The sequence below is a fragment of the Rattus rattus genome, chromosome 6 (genome assembly GCF_011064425.1).
Source record: "Rattus rattus isolate New Zealand chromosome 6, Rrattus_CSIRO_v1, whole genome shotgun sequence".
Lineage (NCBI taxonomy): Eukaryota > Metazoa > Chordata > Mammalia > Rodentia > Muridae > Rattus > Rattus rattus.
The window spans coordinates 26,072,100-26,094,965 of NC_046159.1; the positions used below are offsets into that span (position 1 = coordinate 26,072,100).

Here is a 22,866-nt window from a genome sequence, read left to right on the forward strand (position 1 = left end):
TCGGTGTCTGTGTCCTACTGGGTGCGCGCCTTTCCCGAGATTTGAGTGGGGGGCTCCCTTCGGGGGTCCTTCAAGAGTAGGGGTAACCTTGTTGGTGTAGTTATGTCACTGTGGGTGTGGGCTTCAAAGCCCTACGCCTAGCTGCCTAGAAGTCAGTCTTCCACTGGAAGCCTTCAGATGAAGATGTAGAACTCTTGGCTCTTCCCACACATGTCTGCCTAGATGCTGCCATGCTCCTGCCTTGATAATGGACCGACCTCTGAACCTGCAGCCAGCCCCAAATCTGTGTTGTCCTTTAGAATGCCTTGGTCATGGTATCTTCTCACAACAGTAAAGCCCTAAGACACCATCACATGAAGCACTACTCACATTTGTCAAATTATAGAATCAACCCAGATATCCAACAGAGGAATAAACTAGAAGACATGGTATGTAAGCAAATGTAAGCAACAGGATTTTTTTCATCCATAAACAAGCCAGCAAGATGACTCAGTGAGTAAAGTCACTTGTCACCAAGTCTGATGATCTGAGTCCAATCAATCCCCAAGACATATATTTTCATTCATTCTCATTCATCCTCCCCCTCCAAATTACGTTTGAACAAAGAAAGTACCCATGCTATGTGAGTAATGTAGCCATAATATTATTAACTGAAAACCCAGTGTTAAGGTAGGCCACCTTGCATGCATGCATACACACACACACATACATACACACATACATATGCACATGCCTGTAAATTCCAGCACTTAAGAATGGAGGCAGGAAAGTCAAATTTAAGGCTACATAGAAAGTTTGAAGTATGTTTGAACAGTCTTAAATTTAAAATAAGAATGCCAACAAAATGTTATATAAATTGCACGTATCAATACCATTAGATCTGCTGGCAGCACTTGATATACTACTGTCTACAGATCTTATTAATACCTGGTAGAAGATGGCTGTGTTCAAGGCCAATCAAGACTACACAGTGAGGCTCTATCTCAAATCAAAAAATAAACAGTAGTCTCACAGATATTAAGCAGAGAGAAACTTTTAATGGTACTATTCTAAGCTTCAATACCTAAAGACTAAATCTAAAACTGCAGAAGTGGGGCTGGTGAGACAGCTCAACAGTAAAAGCCTTTCCTAGTAAACTGAAAACCCAAGTTGATTATCAAGTACAGAACAGAATCCTAATAAAAACTTTGCTTGAACTATCACATGAGTGCCATAGCATGTGCACACACTGCATGCATGCACGTGCGCACACGCACACACATTACATACACTTTCACATACATGCTAAAATAAAAAATAAAAATAAGATAAAATTCTAGAAAAGTATAAATTTCTATACACAGATCATTTTACATCCACAAGAATTTAAATGCTGGGAAGCCAACAATCCTAGAACAGGGTAACTGTTCCCCAACATTAGAGGGGACACAGAAATATTGACAGGAAACATAGACCAACATTTCAAATGCTGGTTTTTCTTAAGGAAATAAGGTCTCATAACTGACCTCCTTTATTATGATGTTAACCACTTGGGAACTGAAATTAATTCCAGTTTTTCTTATTATAAACGCTCTCTAGAGGCTGAGAACCTCTACAATTGAGAATTCATATCTCAAACACCAATGTCCCAAAATATGGTGGAGAACAAGACAGGAAGACACCCAATGTCCGCCTCTGACCCCCACCACACACTCATGTGCCTTCAACACCTATGCATTCACAAGCATATGCACATACTAGTCATTATTATAGTTATTGGGGAGCAAATTCTCCATCCTCCTAAAACTTCCTCCTGAATTCTTTTTCCTACCACCTTTCAGGAAAATATCATTTAGTCTCTGCCTCTCCTTGCCTTCCCTTCTCTCCTCTTCCTCAAACCTTCCCTTCACATTCATTCAAATAACCTGCTTCAAGTCATCTCCAAAGAATAAACCCAAGTCCTGGAACACTTCCCCCAGCATAGCTGCCTTCTTTGAACTTCTACTGTCATCATTTTCTCATATAAATTGCTTTGCAAATAATAAAGGTTTTACACTGTATTATCACTGCCCTCCCCAGAAAAACAATAGCAATTTGACCACAAATCTCAGCAACTTTAATAAAGGCAACAGCAAACAGAAAGGAAGTCATCTTTGTTCAGAATTCCACTTGCAGAGCAAGGAGTGGTGGCACATCTTCAATCTCAGCACTCAAGAAGCAGAAGCACACAGGGTCTAAATAAGTTTGAGGCTAGCCTAGTCTACAGAGCAAGTTCCAGGACAGACAGGACTACACAGAGAAACCCTGTCTCAAAACCATCCCAGGCTATACATATAGCAAGTATGAGACAAAGTTGAGCTACATTCAATCCTGTCTAAAAACCTAACAGTAATTAAAGATGAGACTGGCAAAATGGCTGGTAAGTATAGGTGCTTACCACCAAGCATAAGAACTTGAATCCAATCTCTGGAATCCACACATTAGAATGAAGAACCCCTCCCACAATCTGATCTCTATTCACATGCACTGTGAGATATGTGCCTATCCCCAAATAAGTACATAAAGTACTTTTTAAACAATTTTTAAGGATAGGTAACCTAGAGGAATGACTTGATGATTAAGAGAACCTACTGAGGGTTGGGGATTTAGCTCAGTGGTAGAGCACTTGCCTAGGAGGCGCAAGGCCCTGGGTTCGGTCCCCAGCTCGGAAAAAAGAACCAAAAAAAAAAAAAAAAAAAAAAAAGAGAACCTACTGCTCCTGCAGAGAACTTGAATTCAGTTCCCAGCACCCAAAGTGCACAGCTTACAACTGCCTGTACCACCAAGCTCCAGAGAAATCCAATGCCATCTTCTGGCACTCATAGCAGCACAAAGACAAGACACATAATACAAAATACAAAAGAAAATAAGCCTTTTTTTCTTTTTCCTGTTGAGATAGGGTCTTTCTTTGTAGCCCTGGCTATCCTGGAACTCACTGTATAGACCAGGACAGCCTTCAACTCAAGAGATCCACGTGCTTAGGCTTCCCAGGTGCTGGGATTAAGTGTGCCACCACACTCAACTGAAAATAAGTATTTTAAAAACAACAGAAGTATGTGGGGCCAGGAAGATAGCCTACTAGGTTACCACACTGACCACCAAGCCTGATGACCTGAGTTCTATCCCAAGGACACACATTGTGGACAGAGAGAACTGACTCTAGAAAACTGAACTCTGTCCTCTACACATATGATGTGGTATGTGATAGGACAAACAGAACAAACTAAAAATAGTAATAATAAAAAGGAGTAGTAATACAAACTTTTAATCCCAGCATCCCAGAGGCAGAGTCAAGTTTATCTCTGAGTTCCAAGCCAGGTGGGTTCCAAGACATCCAAGGAAACAAAGTGAGACACTGTCTCAAAAACAAAACAAAGTAACAATTTGGTTGCAAACACCTGTAATCCCAGCACTTGGGAAACAAAAGTAGGAAGATCTCTGTAAATTTAAGCCACTTTGGTCTACATAGCAAATTCAAGCCAGCCAGAACTACATAGTAAACCTGTTTCAAAAATATGGGGCTAGGGGTTGGGGATTTAGTTCAGTGGTAGAGCACTTGCCTAGCAAGTGCGAGGCCCTGGGTTCGGTCCCCAGCTCCGAAAAAAAGAAAAGAAAAGAAAAAAAAAAAATATGGGGCTAAAGATGGCTCAGTAGTTAAGAGCACTGGTGATTCTTCCCGAAGACCTGGGTTCAATTACCAACAATCACATAATGGCTTGCAACTGTCTCTAACTCCAGTTCCAAAGGATCTGACACCATCATGCAGACACAAATGCAGGCAAAACATCAATGCACAAACAAAAAATAAATCATTTAAAATTAAAAGGTAAAAATAATAAAAATAATTTTTCAAAGATAGAATCCCAGTAATTACACCAACAAGTCAGATTCTCTTCGCTCTACAAGACAAATTCTCTGAACAAGAACCTACAGGAAATAAAAACTGCTCACACCTAAAGAACCCAAGAATAACCTTTCAGGGAGAGAGAAGAGACACAAAAGAAAAGGAGAAGAGAAAGGATTCCCCAAAGGAGCAGATCTGTTAATTTAACATACTCTCTGTCAGGCAAATAACCCATCCCAAGTGCCATTGTTGCAGAAACAATGATCATTCAGGGAAGGGGTGTTCATTAAAAGAACTGGCCCGGAGGAAAACGAAAACAACTGTTCCAATCAACAATTAACAGCCCTCTCAGTTCTAAGAACTTAACCACTCCTGGAAAGTACACTTCAGATGTGATTTAAAATTAAAACCTTCATAAGTGAAATGGTTGGTATCACTGTGGCCAATCAATGCTCTATTTTCACACTGACTTTTAGATGTTGGGATAACATGACAATGTGCACGGTATAGATGTAGTACTTGATGTGACTACATGCTATGCCTACTACTTTCAAGTAAGTTACTCCAGAGAAAAAGTAGGCCCGACTTAGCCTGGAGCTAGTGCTACAGAATCAAAGTGAAATCTACCACTGCAGAGGGAGGCACCAAAGAACATGCTATCACTTATACCAGCCAAGTACCCTTCATAAAGGTCAGATGAGGTCAGAGACTTTAAACAAGAAAATGAATACTAGCTCTTGTGTATTGTTATGTAATTACATTTGAAACCTGTGTGTGGCTAATGAAGTACAAGACACAGGACACAATAGTATTATTCTAAGGGATCATATGCCTTCAGAAGAATTCAAAGAACAGCGTAAAAAACAAACAAACAAAAAAACCTTTTTAAGCTGCAAAAGTGACTGCCTTCAGTTTGTTTATATGAATTCTGGAGTTTAGCACCATGATACAGGCCCAAAATTCTACCCCTCCTCCACACATGCCCAGAACAAGCCCTGGAACATCAGGAGTTGAATACAACAAAGGAATAAAAGAAAAAAACAAGGGAAGGTGGCCAAGGCTCAGGCTCAGTTAAAAGAGAATGTTAAGAAGGCTCAGCAGGCTGAATGTGTGGCTCAGTGGCAGAGCCTGCCTAGCATGCCCATCTTCAGGTTCCAGTCCAATGTATGGAGGCTAAGGAAAGGGAGAGGGAAGGGAGGGGAGGGAAGGGGCTACAAACCAATGATAAGGTGTCATACATAAGCCATACATAGGTGAACATATCCTTAAAATGTTTCATATCTTTCTTTCTGTATTTTGTTTTGTTTTTGTTTCTCGAAACACACTTTCTCCATATAGCCTTGGCTGTCCTGAAATTCACTCTACACTAGGCTGGCCTCGAACTAACATAGATCCATCTGCCTCTGTGTTCTAAATCCTCGGACTAAAGGAATATACTATCACAGGCCTTCGTGTTTTGCAGCTTTCATCCAAGAAACTCAGAGCACTCCACAGAACACCAAGACCGGTTTAGTCACCATCACAATGTCATCTTCTCTCCAAACCAAACAACCCATTTATCACCAGTAGAATGGCACGTGCCTTTAATTCTAGCACTCAGGAGGCAGAGGCTCTATTGCTTAAGAAAACTTGGTCTAAGTGAGAGGCCCATTCTACGAAAAAAGAAGAAAAAAGAAAGGGATGAGAGTCACTGTCTGGCATGTACAGTAAGAGGGAGCAACTTCAACTTCCTCCCAAATTCCCTTCAGAAGCTGGACTTGATACATGACTTTAATCCCGGCACTGGGGAGGTAGAAAGGCAGGCAGACTCAAGGCTAGTTTGGCCTAAGACTGTCAGGAGCTAAAGGCCAACCTGGACTACAGTTATAGATTGGCATCAACTACAGTGAGATTTTTTTTTTCTTAAGTGGCCAGGAGGTGGTGGCACACGCCTTTAATCCTAGCACTTAGGAGGCAATTGCAGACAAATGTGAAGTTCTGGGACAGCCAGGGATACACAGACAAACCCTGCCTTAAAAAACAAACAAAAAAGGGTGGGGGGAGAATAACATAACTAGACACTCATTCTCCAGAATCCCTAAAATCAAGCATATAACATTAGGTCAGTTTGAGAACAATAGAAATAGTGAGGATGTCAACCTTCAAAAGTTCCTGTCAAAGAAGTTTATTTAGAGGCAAGTTTCCAACAGTGAAAAGAGAAAAAAAAAAAAAAACACATTGTTCACAGTGGAGTATAGACCTGCAGCTTCTCTTTGGTACAAAACTTATAAAGTATGGATAGTAACTTTGAGTTTAACCCATGGTACTAGCCATACTTCGAAGCCAGAAATCGATCATCTAGCCTGAAATTCCCATGCTATAAGAAAGCAAAGTTACTAAGATCACACTTCATGTCAAGGGCAAATAAGAGTCATAATTCGTTATCTAATGCTTTTTGAAAATGTGTTCCAGAACTGAAATGCAGTAGCAGAGCTGGGTGTGGCCAGTAGGAAGCAGAAGGTCCAGCTGTCCACATACTATATTTTGACTCTTCATTTGTGGTTTTCAACACTCTGCTGCCACAGCTCTCACTCTGGATCCGTAATACCCAAGGAAACGGCCTTAAGACTTAGTTATCAAGGGCTATACTACCCAAGTTGGATTTTAGGCTTTCCTGTGTTCCAGAAAACAAAGAAAGGCTTAAGTTATAAGGCAAGCCAAATACCAAACCAAAATGGAGTGCCCTTCATGGATGAGAGACCAACCCTTCTACAACTATAGGAGAAGGTTCCAACTCTTTGAAGCTCCCTGTGGTATAAAGAAAAAAATAGGGGTGGGGCAGGGAAGCTAGAACTTTACCACAGTTCCTTTACTAAAGGACATCTTCTGCTTCAAGACCCAAAATGCATCATGGATTTGCCTTTCTGCAACTGTCCTCCTCGTCCCTCTACAGAGGATTCTGACTCTTCAAAAGATAGAGGGGTTGGGGATTTGGCTCAATGGTAGAGCACTAGCAAGCGCAAGGCCCTGGGTTCGGTCCCCAGCTCTGAAAAAAAAGAAAAAGAAAAAGAAAAAAAAAAGATAGAAAGCAGAAACTTTTAAAAAGGATTTTCTGTAGACCAACAGCATACACCTCCCATGGATGACAGCTACAAGTTGTAGGCCAGCTCCAGATATAGTACATGGTTTAGGTTAAATACACTAATATTTTAAAAAACATTTTAAATCATTTTTAAAAGATTTATTTATGGTTGGGGATTTAGCTCAGTGGTAGAGCGCTTGCCTAGCAAGCGCAAGGCCCTGGGTTTGGTCCCCAGCTCCGAAAAAAAGAAAAGAAAAGAAGAAAAAAAAAAGGAAAAGATTTATTTATTTATTATCTATAAGTACATTGTATCTGTATTCAGACACACCAGAAGAGGGCATCAGATTTACAGATGGTTGTAAACCACCCCATGTGGTTGCTGGGAATTGAACTCAGGACCTCTGGAAGAACAGTCAGTGGTCCTAACCACTGAGCCATCTCTCCAGCCCCTTAAATCATTTCTTAAACTTGTTTGTTTTGTTTCTGTTGAGCCTGGAGGAAGCTTAGTAGTTAAGAGCACCCAGATTCAATTCCTAGCACTCACATGGTGCCTTAAGCCTTCTGTGACTCCAGCCTCAGAGGATCCTAAATCTTCTTCTGGCCTCTGAGGGCACCAGGTACAGACAGATATGTGCACAGACAAAACATCAATATGCATAAAAATAAAAAGTAATTCTTTAAAAAGTGTTTTTGAGATAGAGTCTTTCATAGTCCTGGCTGGTTTAAATCTTACTATGTAGCCTAGGTTGTCCCTGAACTCAAATGAGATCCACTAGCCTCTACTCCAGAGAGTCAGGACTAAAGGTGTTTACTACCCCACCCACCACTAAATCACCAGTTCCACTCAAATGCTTGCTATTTCAATCCCTCTCTTAAATTGAAGAAACTGTCCTTTAGCATGACCCTCTGTAAGCCTCTCTGGGCTTCATTTCTTAGACCCTGTGACATACTATATCACTGGTCCACTAAGAATAGGGCAGGTGCTATTAATTTATTTTGTGTTAGCTGGGCACAGTGGAACCTTTAAGAACAGCACTTGAGAGTCCAGCATATTCTGTCTCAGAAAATAAAATAACAGTGTTTTTGTGTGTGTGTGTGTGTGTGTGTGTGTGTGTGTGTGTGTGTGTGTTCCTGTGTCTGCCATGGAAACCTCATGGAGGTCAGAGGCAAACTTGAAGGGGTTGGTTCAAGGAATAAAAATCCAAGTCTTAGGGGTTGGGGATTTAGCTCAGTGGTAGAGCGCTTGCCTAGGAAGCGAGGGCCCTAGGTTAGGTCCCCAGCTCGGGGAAAAAAGAACCAAAAAAAAAAAAAAAAAAAAAAAAAAAAAAAAGTCCAAGTCTTCAAGCAAGGCAGCAAACCCTTTATCCACTAAGGCATCTCACCCAAGAGAGCAAGTATTTTGTGTTACAGCTATAGCTGTACTTCCATGAGCTAGTACCCTGTCTAGCACACAGATGCTTTATAAACATCTGTCAACAGAAATCATTACATTAACTTGACTCTCTGCACTTATTTCAGAAAATTTTAAAATGTCAGACAAGGGGGACTCACACTTCAATAAATGCTGGGGACAAACCCAGCATTCCAGAGCTAAGTCAAGAGAATTAAAGCAAGTTCTAAGGCAGCCTGAATTACAGAGTAAAAACAACCCTGTATCAAAAATTAAAAAAGGTAAGCAGTAGTCACATGCCTTTAATCCCATTACACTCAGGAAGCAGAGGCAAATGGAGCTATAGGAGTTCAAGGCCAGTCTGGTCTAGAACAGCCAGGGCTTATACAGAGAAACTGTCTCAAAAAAACCCCAAAAAACAAAATAAAACATAGGTGAGGGTATGGCTGGCTCAGTGGGTAGTTTTTGCCATCAAAGCCTAAAAACCTGAGTTGTGATTCCCTAGAGCACACATAAAGCCACCAAATAATATGAAATTTCTAATATGAGAAGTTCCATCCCAGTTTGTCCTGACCTCCATATATCAAACACACACCTAATGAAAAAATAAAGATCTTTTAAACCAAGAACCCCTAGACATGCACTGTAGACTTTCCACCTTCAATACAGATAATGAAAACTTCCACAAGCAGTGAGAGACAACGGCAGCACAGACTCTGGAGTAAAAGCCCTGGCTGGACCAAGGTAGGAATTCTGTGCAATCAATCAGCCTCCCCAAACTTTCAATTCCCTACCCATCTGTAAAATGAGGGTAACATCTACCTAGTAGTTATGGACAGCTAAAGATAATGAGACAATATTTTTAATAAAGTGCAATACTGTATGTCTCACTACATTACTGTGTCCTGTGATCTCTGTGACTTCAAGGCTAGCCTGGTCTACAAAGCAAGTTCGAGGACAGCCAGAGCTGTTACTGAAACACCCTGTCTTGAAAAACCAAAAAGAGAGAATTTGATTGAAATCTTATACCCACCCTGACAGCCCTTGTTCCTATATACAATCTATCACCCATCCCCTAAACACAGCTGATACAACTAATCTATATTTAAATTTCAGCAAGTTTTATTACTTATATTAATTCATGGCTCATCCCCTTAATGAAAGGGCTAGAAACAGAACTACAAAGAGGAGATAGAATACAAAGCTCTCTATATACTGGCCCCACATCGTCCTGTTCTACATCATCCTGCTGAGCAAGGACTTGGGCAACACACAACCACAAGCAGGAAGAAGACACAAGGCAGGGAAGATGAAACCTAGAAAAGCAAGAATCTCAGGAAAGAAGCTGAGCAATGGTGGCATACACCTTTAATCCCAGCACTCAGGAGGCAGAGGCATTCCGATCTCTTAGTTCAAGGCTAGCCTGGTCTTCAGAGTGTTCAGGACAGCCCTGGATACAGTGAGAAATGCTGGAGGGGATGGAGAGGATCTTGGGAAAGAAAGAACACCACTTCAGCCCTCTCTCATCTCTCTTTTTTTTTTTTTTTTTTTTTTTGGGACTGGGGATTGAACCCAGGACCTTGCGCTTCCTAGGTAAAGCGCTCTACCACTGAGCCAAATCCCAACCCTCATCTCTCATCTCTAACAGTGGTTCTCAGCCCTCGTAATGCTTCAACCCTTTAACAGAGGTCTTCATACTGTGGTGGCTCCCAACCATAAAATTATTTTTGTTCCTACTTCATAACCAAAATTTTGCTGTTATGAATAATAATGTAAATATCTGTATTTTCTGATATTAGGCAACCTCTTTGAAAGGACTGTTCAGGGCTGGAGAGATGGCTCAGCGGTTAAGAGCACTGACTGCTCTCCCAGAGGTCCTGAGTTCAAATTCCAGCAACCACATGGTGGCTCACAACCATCTGTAATAAGACCTGATGCCCTCTTCTGGTGTGTCTGAAGACAGCTACAGTGTACTCACATATATAAAATAAATAAAAATAAATCTTTTAAAAAAAAAAAAAAAAAAAAAAAAGAAAGGACTGTTCAACAGCTGCTCCCCCGAGCTTGAGAACTTCTGATTAAGGTTATAAAAAATTGTTGTCTTCCATTGCCTTACTTCAACCTGAAGCAAGTATTAAATCTTTAAAGAGGTCAATTATCTTCGTTTCAAATCAGGGTAAAACTTACAAACCTAATCCACTACAATATTAAGTACAAAATATTTTTGGTTTTAACTAAATCATATATAACTATTATCAGCTAATGTGGCCAAAGGGGTCCAAGTATGAGCTGCTTTAGTGATTAGATGGTTCATCCCTATAAATCAAACTAGGTACGCTTATGTAGGATAGAAAGCCTGCTTACTTATTCACAAACCCTAGCTGCAAAGAGGGGAGGGGGGCAGAAAGAGAGAGACAGAGAGAGAACCCAACCAAGAAGCTAGGGTTGTAGCTCAATGCCTAGCATGTGTGTAATGTCCCATGACATTTAAAAAAACCAAACAGTACTTAATGATAACCAACTACTTACTAAAGGCAGTGTCTTTAATCTATGTCCAACTACACCTTAGCCTTTCAGAAAATTAAAAGCAACACCAATCTATGTATGGCAAACATGTCAAGAATATAGGAACTTCTAAATATGTTAACAGAAGATTTTTACTCAAGTGTCAGAATACAATTTTAAGTTACCAGCTGCCCAATGACTGAGTTATTTTAATTATTTTATCTGTACTTTGCTAAAAATTAAGCTTTATATATAATATTCAGGTGCTCTTTTTAAAACCAGGGAGGGGGGTTGGGATTTAGCTCAGTGGTAGAGCGCTTGCCTAGGGCGCAAGGCCCTGGGTTCGGTCCCCAGCTCCGGAAAAAAAAGAACCAAAAAAAAAAAAAAAAAAAAAAAACCAGGGAGGAAAATTATGGCAACTTTGAGTATCCTAGCAAGTATTCAACCCTGAGCTACATACAATCCTATCAAAAACTAAGAATCTGGAACCACCGTAAACATTATTACTGTACCCTCAGGTTTTTATTGATTATTTTAGAACCTTTATTTAAGGGCAGCAACACAAGAGTGTTTAAGCTTATCTTAAAATGAAAAGCAAAAGAGCAGGGCATGGTGTCACACACTTTGATCCCAGCACTTGGGAGATAGACAGAAGGATCTCTGTGAGTTGGAGGCCAGCCTCGTCTACAGAGTGAGTTCCAGGCCAGCCAGAGCTACCTAATAAGACCCTATCTGGTAGAAGTAGTCTCAAGGAAAAGAAAAGGGCTGGGAAAGACTGGTCAGTGATATAGCGCCTGCCTATATGAACACCGAGTTCATCCCCAGCGCCACATACACCAAAGTCAAGCAAGTTTGCGGACTCTCCTAAAGAAATGATCAGTTTACGGTTAATTAACAGAGCACAAAAGTATTTTTACACACAAAAATAAAAACATCACCACTTTAGGGACCTGTAAGTGGGAGGTCTTGACCTCTTACAGAACAGTAACAAAATCCTAGAGCCTTTCACCTAGCTGAGAGATTGCTTAGGATTCCTGCTTTGTCAATGTTCTATAAATCCAAAGATTCAGCCTGGGAGAGCAGAGTAAATTGAGATACTTTTCCACAACCGAAAACTGTCTTCCTCAACAAATGATGCCCAGCTTTGACTATTTTGTAATCTCTAGTCCTCATTTCTAGCTTTTCAAGTGGAACTAGGGCTATGTGGTCTTTCCATGTGCCTACCAGGTACATACAGCTTGGGACTGGTATATTTTACTTTAAGACAAGGTCTAACACTGTTCTGTAAGACCTAACCCATAAACTGGTTGATGTTTTTCAAATCACATAAGGGGAAAAAAAAACAAATTTACTGATGGCATCTTTGGGGAATTCTACATTGTTGATGGGTCAAAGTCAAATTTCTTAGAGAATTAGAATTCTAGATATTTTTCATCTTTCAGTAACTACTCAAGACACTAAATAAAATATAGGAAATACAGGAGGAGAAAAATCATTATCATTTGTTACACATTTATTGATCACCTCCATAGCAGAAGGGAGAAAGGGTTGTTAGTATTTAAGGTATGCACATGTTGGAATCAGGATATTAATGTGTTGAATGTTTTTTCAAGTAACAAGCACACTTTAAGAGACAAAGTGCATCTTTCTAGAAACACTTAGGGGAGATGGCTCCCTGTGAAGGAAACTGGTGCTAAGCCTGACCACCCAAGTTTGATTCCTGGGGCTCTCACCATGGAAGGAGAGAACAAATTCCCTCAAATTGTCCTGAGCCTCCACAAGCACTCCCTGACGCATGCACGCCCACACAGCATAATTTTTTCTTAACCACTAGAATTAAAAGACACCATGTCAAGTAGACATGATTATTCACCCTGTAAAGGACAATAACAGCTTACTTTTAGTAGAGGAATTAGGCCAACAAACACTGAGAACCTGAAGTTTACTACTTAAGGATAGAAATTAGAGGTTAACTTTAAATATGTTGAGTATAATTAAGACAAAATGAGTTTCCTCTACTTTTTATCAACAAAATGGGAATATAAGAACTTGGAAAAGTGACATTTTTCCAACAATAGCGTTTTCAAATACACTCAATTTGTAATCCACACATCAACTTACTTCCTCTTAAAAGAAAATGGATTGGGACAAGTTTATCAGCACCCAAGATGGCAACTGTCAAGAAACAACACACACACACACACACACACACACACACACACACACACACACACACACACACACACACGGCAGCCACCATTTTGAACAGCAGGATTTAATTAAACTACTCGAGATTTCAAACTAACTAAAAGGAAACACAGGACATCAGAATCATTAATCATCTCTTCCCCTTTACGATTCCTGAAATCGTTAATCTTTGTAGTCCGACTTCATTACAAAATTTCATCACAAAAGTGTTCGTTACATTCATATTCAAACTTTGTAAATAAACGATTTGAGGTTGCGTTAAGTTGCCAAGTTACATTTTCCTAAACCCTGGAGATGCCCAGGACCTGGAAAATCTTACCAACCTTTTCACATTGTTTTAAAATACCTCCAAAAGTCAACGAACAGCCCCAATCTCAGTCCACATTCCTCTTCATTCTCCTAACCCAACCCTTGTGATCGTTTTAGTTTTCCGATTTCGTTAACTTTGCAACATGAGTTAAGTTCCCACGCTTCATTCATAGTAGAAGCAAGTGATATTTCTGCAAACACAACGGACTTAAAAATAAAGGTGAGTAAAGACCTCAGGAGTCAACAAATTAAAATCAAGATTCGTGGGGGTGGAGAGGCAACCACAATGGCCAGAATTCCTAAATAAATTATTTTAATTTTGATTATGTCAGTTGTAAAGGCATCCACAAAACTGAAAACTGTAACTGACCAACAACAGTTCCGTGTACCTTTGTCCCAAGGAAAAAAGGTGGTTAAGTCACTACACAGACTACCATAGGAAAGAAAGCAACTCAGCCTGCCAACCAATCATATATTTCACAGCTCCTTCCAAATATAAAAGACAGGGATGCTGCTTTGGACCATCTTATACATTCCGTTTCCCACACTCCCGCCACCGTCCTTGTCATTAGGACCCTCCGATTTTAGTCAAGTTATCACAAAGCCTCGGGTCTTGAAAGCACCTTCGGCCTGGCCAGAAAGCCATTTCTTTCCTCCTCGCTCGCCCGGGGGAATAATGGTGGAGAAATGAACTGGAAGAGAGAGCTCCCCGAATATGAAAGGCTGCACGTTCCTCAGAAGAGGAGCTGTTTTTAAAAGGGGAGAACCCCAAAACTTTCTCTCCACAGCCTCGGCGTCCCGAGCGACGGTGAGCGACAGTGAGCGACGGGCGGTCCCACAAGGAGAACGCCCCAAGCTCAGGCCCCATCTGCGCCCGCCCGAAGTTGACTCGAAGCGCCCGAGAGTTACGGGCCTCGGCAAGTCAGCCAAGTGAGACCCGGGCGAGCGTCTCCCGAGCAACGCCGCCCCTGCCCAAGGCCGCTCCCGCCCGGCCGCTGTGGCCCCCGGCGCGTGAGCCCGCATCCCGTCCCGGTCCCCGCCTGAGCAGCTGCTCGCCGCCTCTGAGCTCAGGAGGGGAGCGCGCGCGCACTCTCGCCCTCAGGCCGGCCGAGAAGTCCCGGGAGAGCCCTCGGGTCCCGCGCCGACAAAAGCAGGCTCGACCCCCGCCTGCGAGAACGCGCGGGGCGGCTGGGAGCCCGTGCCGGCGGTCAGCCTCGTGCCCGCCGCCGAGCCCCTCGCCGCCGCACTCCGCGCCAAGTCGGCGGCCCGCGACTCCCCGCAGAGAAGCGCGGAGAAAGGGCGCAGCGCCGGCTACTCACCTCGATCTCGAAGTCCGGCAGGCGGAACGCCGTGCGAAAGAGCGAGCAGAAGTGCGCGATGGCCGGGACTTCCCACCAGGAGCGGAGCTCGCCCAGCCCGGCCGCGCCGCCTTCCTCCGGGCACATCTCCCCGCCGCGCTCGCTCGCTCGCCCGCCCTCTTGCTCGCTCGCTCGCTCGGACTCCGGCCGCGGGCAGCGCCCTCTCAGCGCGCGGCTCCCGCCGCTCGGCGTGAGCTCAAGCTGAGGCGCGCCGGGCGGGGGGCGGCGGGCCGAGTCGCTGAAGCGGCCGCTGCTCGGGCAGCCGGCGGGGGCTGCGCGCTCGCCCGGTCCCGCCGCGGCCGTGCGGCCGCCCCCAATCCCATACAATATAATCCACTCAGCGCTGAGGAAAACAGATGGGGCTGGGGGTGGGGAGGGGGCCCGGCAGAAGCCTGGGGGAGGGGCCGCCCACGAGGAGGGGGCGGGGCCGGCGCGCACCACAACAACAACCCCGCCCCCACCCCTGCGCGGACAGCTGCACTGAGGAAGGGGGAGGGGGAGCGGGCCGGCCGCGCCCCGGGAGGGGCTGCGCGTGACGCGGAGGGGCCCGCGCGCAGCCCGCGGGCGGGTGGGAGCGGCGCTCTGAGGTGCAGGTGTTTGGGGCCGGGGAGTTGGGCGACTTTGGTGACGGAAGACAATAAGGGTCTCTCCCACCCCCACGTGGCCTCAGTGGTCGAGTCCTTTTAAAGGGCCCGCGGGGTGGTGCTCTCGCTGGGGACTAGCTCCGGGAGTGCGCACGTGTGGGATTTCAGTTATTACTGCCGTGGAGGGCGGTGCAGGAGAGCGAGTGGGCCGTCCACGCTGGGAACCGGAGGCCCGGGGAAACGACGCGCTTTCCACCTGTTCTTTAGCGCTTGTTTTGGTTTTGTTTTGGTTTTTTTTTTTTTTTTTTTTAATTCCATCTGAGAACCGTACTTCAGGGAGCGCTAAAGTGCCTCGCTCCTCCAAGGGAAGGAGGTGGTGGGGCTGGTTAGGCTGGAACCAAGTAGGATGGAGGGGAGAGTGTGGCGGGAAGGGTGGAGTAGGGGGGGAGGCACCAATCAGCAGCCTAGCGGGAAGAGCAATTTCCCCCACCCCAGGGAACGGACACGTGCAGCAGCCCTAGAGGGGACTGGCTTTGAGCCCTGTGACTGCCCTCGCCGGAGCACGGCTGCGGGGCGCGAGTGCTCACAATGTGGCTAGGAGGCTGGGGGGATGGGGCAAGAGCCTGGAGACTCTGGGACGTGTGTCCGGGTGGGGGTGGAGACCTGCCCAGGCTAAGGGAATATGCTCTGAGAGGAGGGTGCTGAGGCTTTAGCAATGTTAACTGCCATCTAGGACGTTGGAATTCTGCTAAACCGGAAGGGGGGAATCACCTCCAAAGCAGCCCAGAAGTTTGGAAGAACTACTCTGTAGTGTCGTCTATTTGTATCGGTCATTGCGCTTCAACAGTTCTACCCAAGTCTCAGAGTCCTGGCTGGCTCTTTAGTCCACTTTGCCAGAAACGCTGCCTCTGACGTGCACTCAAATTTGGCTATTTAGATAGGCACAACCCTGGAAAGAATAATAGCCAGGGAGTTTGTGAGATAGATGAGTTCCTCCTCCCTCACCTATTCTGATCACTTTGACAACTGACCTCTTGAGGCTTTGTAAGGCAGCACTTAGGAACACTAAAATTCTTAGGCTACATCCACGTGTGCCTTTTGTGAGCCAACTAATCTTAAGATACTCCATCTTCCCTCACACTGCCCCGTAGGTAGAAGGCTAGCAACCCCTAAACGCTATCTATCCCTGATTTTTAGGTTTTTTTTTTTTAACGTTTTCAAAATTCAGCTATTCTGTAGATACCTCATAAATAGGTGGAATTCGCCAGATCTCCTAATCTCCTGGAATGTTCTATGGAACTTTTTTGTGACCAGGTTTCACTCTGTAGCCCAAGCTAGCCTCAAACTCAAGGAACTATGTCTGATCGCGAGCTTCCGTGTTTGGCTTTCCCTGAACTGCTGTGCTCTTCATGTATCACGTCTTTTTTCTTTGAAAGGGGTTTCATAAAGCCCAGACTAGCGAACATTCTATACGCCTTGAACCAATTCTTCCTGTGTTTCCGGGGTGATGGTATTACAGTCTCGAGTCTCTGGGTGCTGTGGCATTTCTTAACACTTGTGTCAAATCCGTTACATTCTGACCAATCCTTCCTCCCTGGTCTCCCATCTATCATCTCATTTCTGTCTTTATCTTTTATCATTATCTAAGTTTCTTAGCTGGCCATCTCAATTATCATTACTAGCTAGCCTAATACTAGCAATACCAGGAAGCTGAAAGGTAAGAGAGATTTGGCTCCTCCTTAATCACTGTGATATTGAACGTTATACCCATTACACACTCCCTTAGTAACCTCTTCCTCTGGTCATCCTCCTCATGCTGCCAAAAGTCCTGAGAAGGAAAGGTGTTGGGAGCCTGGAAGTGCTCCACTTCTGCCCCTTAAGGGAGTCAAAATGGTCACAACCTCCTTCCTCTGGGTGGATTTGTCTCTGAGGCATGTGCTACTTGAGCGTCCCATGTGAGTTCGTGTGACACCAGCCATAGACTATTACCATTATGCAGCTATGGTTCAGTCTGGCTCTGCAGTATGAGCCTGCTTTCCTCTAGCTGCTTTCCTTACCACGCACCGTTCCACCTCAACCTCCCCTTGCGGTCCTGATTCCACTCAGGCTCCAGAAGTGAAAGAATTGAGAATGCCTTCCGTCTGACCAAATGGACTAGACTGACTTCTGTTGAGCAGCCACTTCCTGGACTTGCCGGCCCTGGATCCTTGACTCAGCTCTGAACACTAGTTTCACCTTTCCCTTGTGCTTACCTGCTTCAGACCTGTTTCCTGGATCATTTAGAATCTAGAATAAGGACCCCTGTGGGAATTCGAATGTGTGAATGCTTAAACCACTCGGTGCCCTTTTGGATTGTTCCCCTAGCCCATTCTTTTCTCTCAGATCACTGGGGTTAGCGTCTTCCCTACACCGTGTCACAGTCTTGTTCCTTTCTACTCGAGAACACTGCCTTTAACCTCCAATGACCCTGATGCTACCTGGAAATAATTCTTTTATTCTCTGTACAGCTTTTATTTACATAACCTCTTCTCCCTGGAGATTTTCCATTAAAGGGGAAATTAGGCCTGACAACCTGAGTTTGAGCCCATGAACCCACATGGTGGAAAGAGAACCAACCACCATATGGGTCTCTTGGCACACATGTACACCCACACATATAGAAAACAAAAGCACTTGGGAGGCAGAGGCCCAAGAATCACAAATTTAAGTCTAGCCTCTACTACACAAAGCCAGATAAAGGCTACATGAGATTCGTTTTTCTTTCCTTTTTCTAAGTTTTATTTGTTTTGTGTAAACATACTGTAGCTGTCTTCAGACACACCAGAGAGGGCATCAGATCCCATTACAGATGGTTGTGAGCCACCATGTGGTTGCTGGGAATTGCACTCCGGACCTTTGGAAGAGCAGCCAGTGCTCTTAACTGCTGAGCCATCTCTCTAGCCCTAAGATTCGGTTTCAAAAACAAAACAGGGCCACAAGATGGTTGAGAGGATGCTTGTCACCAAGCCTGCTGACCTGAGTCATATCTAGCAGGAGAGAACTGACTCCAGCAAGCTGTCTCTGACCACATGCTGTGGTGGATACATGTAATCTTAGCACTCAGGAGAATGAAGCCGGATGACCACAAGTTTGAGGGTAGCCTGAGCTACATGAATCAAAGACCAGTGAGACTCTATCTACTATCTCTCAAGTGCTAAGCTTAAAGGCATGTGTCACCATACCCAGCCTAATATTTAAAAGTCACTCTGTGTGTGGGTGTTTTGCCTACAACTATCTATGTACCATGTGTGTGCTTGGTTTTCCTGGAAGCCAAGCCTTTGGGATCCCTGGAACTGGAGTTACCAATGGTTCCGATCCACTGTGTGGGTGTTGAGAATCAAACCTGGGTTCTCTGGGCAAGCAGCTACTGTCCCTAAGCAATAAATCACTTCTTTATGCACCGCCGCACGCCACCCCTCCCTAACCTGCAGAGGCTCACTGTGTATTCCCAGCAATCTTTAAACTCACTATGTAAGATCAGGCTAGCCTCAAACTCAAAATATCTACCCGCCGCCTCAGTCTCCTGAGTGCTGGGATTAAAGGTGTACACAGCCTTGCCTGGTCAGACCGCCTACCTTTACATAAATTTCATTAGTTAAGAACTGCTTTCAGGGGACCTGAATTCAATTCTCAGCACCTATGTGGTGGCTCACATTTGTCTACAACTCCAGTCCCAGGGAAACAACTCTCTTCTGACCTCCATGGATATCAACCGTGAACATAATGCACTTACATACACGCCAGCAAAACACTCACACCCATAAAACAAATCAAGAATTAAGCATACGTATGTTTATGGGCGTGTGGGAATGTGTGAGTGTGTGTATGAATGTATGGGAGAACAGAAGGCAGCAAGATCAGAAGAGAGCTTCGTATTCCTTGGAACTTGATTTGTGATGCTTGTGAGTTGCCAATAGATGCTGGGAATTTAGCCCAGGTCTTCTGTCTGTGGCTGTTTAACAAGTCCACACCCAACCATTTCACTGTGTTTGTGTCTCTGTTTTTCACTTTTTCAAGACAGGGTTTCTCTGTGTAGCCCTGGCTATCCTAGAACACATTCTGTAGACCAGGCTTGCCTCAAACTTACAGATCTGTCTGCCTCTGCCTCCTGAATCTTGAGACTAAGGTGTGTACCACCATACCCTGCTAAATATGTGGAGCCCAAGCTGGCCTCAAACTGGTGATCCTCCTGCCTCTGCTTCCTTCAACATAACCTACTAGGGTGTGCCAACACAGGGTGTGCCAATACAGGTGACTTTCATTTTTAAAATGAAGCCAGGCTAGCATCTTTATATTTTAAATTTGTGTTTAGTATCATGACATACACCTAGATTTCTAGTACTTGGAAGGCAGAGTCACAGAATTGGCAATGTTAGAACAAACTGAAATACATGAGACCCAATCTGAGAGGGGGGGCAGGCAGGCAGACAGACAGACAGACAGACAGACACAGAGACAGAGAGAGAGTGTTAATAGCTAAGCATGGTGACATACAACTTTAATCCCGCATACTAGGGAGATGGAGACAGGTGGATCTCTGTGAATTTGGAGCCAGCCTGGTCTACAGAGCAAGTTTGAAGGCAGCCAGGGCTATACAGAGAAACCCTGTCAAAAAAATGAATAAAAGAATGCTTACTGCTATACTGCAGAAGACCTGGGCTCAGGGTTCCCAGCACCCACATAGGGCTCACAACCACCTAAAACTCCAATTCCAGAGGATCGATGCCTCTTCTGACTGCCCAGGTCTTCTGCATGCATGTGGTGCAGATAGACACATTCAGGCACACACACGAACCTTTTTTTTTTTTCTTTTTTTTTAGAATCAGGGCAGGCATAGTAATGGACTCATCTAATCCAAGCATTTGGGAGGCAGAGGCAGGAGATTTCTCTAAATTCCAGGCCAGCCTGGTCTACAAAATGAGGTTCTCACAGTGAAACCCTGTCTGAATAATAATAATGATAAGTTATTCTCCACTAGTGAAATGAGCCAATTCAAGCTAGGTTAGAGTATAAAAGACAGGTTTATTGGGAAGTCACACTGGTGGGTTCACTGGTCCCAAGGAAGGAGGCCAGGGAAGTTGCCATTGGGGGAGACAAAGGAGAGTGGAAAGACAAAGAGAGAAAAGAGAGAGAAAATGCAGAGAGGGAAAGAGAAGGCAAGGACAGACCAAAATGTCTGGACTATATAGGGGAGAGCTTCTGGGGGAGGGGAAGCCCAGTCCCTAGGCTGGGAAGTTCAGGGCAGAGGGCAGGGGTATGCCAGGTAGGTTCTGAGGGATGCTGGGAGAACCTAGAGGTCAGATCCACTTTGATATGTTAAATATGCAACTCAGCTGCTTGTCCCAGGTTGGAATCCCAACAATTAATAAAAATAATAATAGTATAAACTTAAGGAGGTAGGCAGCGACTAGAATGGAAAGTGAATAAATAAAAACAATTTAACTGAAAGGCTACAGGGTGTAGTCTTTGTTTTGTTTTTGTTTTGGACTTTTAAGACGTGTTTCACTGTAGAAGAGGCTGGCTCGAACTCATAGAAATCAGCCTACCTCTGTCTTTCCCAAGTACTGGGATCAAAGGCATGTGTTAGCACAACCAGGCCAAGGTGTAGTTTTGTAGCAGAGTTCTTGCCTAGCCGTGAGTTCAGTCCCCCAGCACTGCCAAATTTTTTTTTAAATTACATTGAACCCAGACATACTACTCATTCACTTGCTGATCATATGACAGAGACGAGCTGAGATGGCTTAGTGGTTAAATGTCGCTGCTGTGCAAACCAGGCATCCTGAGTTTGATCCCTGGAACAAAAAGGAAAAGGAAAACACAGATGTGGTGGTTTATATCCTTTAACCAGGTGAGAGGAGAGGAGACTGTGAACTCCTCAGACACTCCCCGGGCCAGCTAGCCTGGAGAACTAGCCAGAACCTATAAGAGACCTTGCCTTTAAAAGTGAGTTGGAGGACAGCTGTGGTGATCCACGCCTTTAACCCAGCACTCAAGAAGCAGAGATCTCTGTGCAGTGCCTGGCCAGCCTGGCCTTCATGTGACCCAGGTTCGATTCTCACATGCAGCTCACAGCCTGTAACTCCACTAACAGGAGATGCAGTTCCTCTAAGCATCAGGCATTCAAGTGGGACACAGACATAATAACATTAAAAGTTAAACAAAAACAGGAGGAAACCATGAAACCTGTGTCCTCTGACCTCCACCCACGAGCTGTAGCATGCGTTCATAGTAATACATTGCATACAATACCACACATATGCACAATACAGAAAAGCAACAGTCAATGATGAGCTTTTGATCACTGGAAGTTCCAACTCTGGTAGATGCTCACTGAAGACCTGCCAAACCCTGGCTTTCACTCCTTGTTAGTCTTTCCTGTCACTAACACCTCCACCCAATCCCACCAGGAATCCTCTCCTGCCTCCAAACAGATGGATTGCCGGCTCCCCTTTTGATCACACTGTTCAATGGCCTAGAAAGACTCCTTACAACTTGACTCCCAACAGGAGTGGTCAGAGCTCACTTCCTTGATGCAACGCTGCTGAAACACCCTAATTCAGGGCCATCACCATGTACACTTACATAAGAGACTGCACATTGCATGACTGAATTGGCCAGCTCTGTGTCTTTCCATAACGGATCGTGCAGTTACCTGACTCTTGTCCTTAGGGTTGTCTCTTCTTCCCGAATAGACTTGGGGAAATCTCCCCTGATACTCAACGACTGTGTAATGACCATCTATATAATGGCCTATACCACAAGACAGAGCAAGGCTGAGCTTACAGCCTGCCTGCTGCCTTCCACTGCCTTTCCGCGCTCAGTCACGGAAACCACACACTCACAACCAGGTAGGTCCCAAGCCTTTCTCAGCGAACTTCCCACATCTCTCCCAGCTCTGGGGTCATTTTGTCATATGCTACCTGGATGCTCACAGTCAATATTAAAGACCAGGAACTTGAAAACTAAGGTTACTGGACGTGGTGACACATGCCTTTAATCCCAGTACTTGGGAGGTAGAGGCGGCCAGATTTTTGAGGCTAGCCTGGTCTACACAGTGAGCTGCAGACCAACCAGAGCTACATCATAAGACACTGTCTCAAACCCTGACTATAAGGATATAGGCCAAAAGCACACTGCTTGCCTACCAGGCTTTAGGTTAGGTTACCGCATCAACACTCCAAAAACCAGAAAGCCTTACTAATAACCACCTTTACTTTTATTTTATTTTTTTTTATTTATTTTGTGTGTGTCTGTGTTGTTTTTCAAGACAGGGTTTCTATGTGTAACAGCCTTGGCTGTCCTGGAACTCGCTCTATAAACCAGGCTGGCCTTGAACTCACAGAAGTCCACCTGCCTCTGAATCTTATGTGCCGGCATTAAAGGCATATGTCACTGCACCCAGCAATTTTTATAATTAATTATAATTGTTTAATTAATTTTTCCTTTTTTGACTGATGTTGGTGGTGCGTGTTTTTGTTGTTTTGTCATTATTATCTTTCTTTGGTTTTGTATTTTGTTTTGTTTTCGGAAACAGGGTTTGTCTATGTAAC

At 44.3% G+C, this 22,866-nt stretch overlaps 1 protein-coding gene across 3 annotated transcripts in view; it reads right to left on the reverse strand.

Annotated features, from left to right (window-relative positions):
• LOC116903327 (cat eye syndrome critical region protein 2 homolog) overlaps positions 1–14,814 on the reverse strand; it is a 112,453-nt gene extending 97,639 nt beyond the window's left edge. For all 3 annotated transcript variants that reach the window (XM_032905770.1, XM_032905769.1, XM_032905768.1), the window contains exon 1: positions 14,655–14,814. In XM_032905770.1, coding sequence (XP_032761661.1) covers positions 14,655–14,780 — 126 coding nt within the window. In that variant the 5' untranslated portion in view covers positions 14,781–14,814. The remainder of the gene's footprint in view (positions 1–14,654) is intronic.
• Between the last annotated feature and the right edge of the window lie 8,052 nt (positions 14,815–22,866).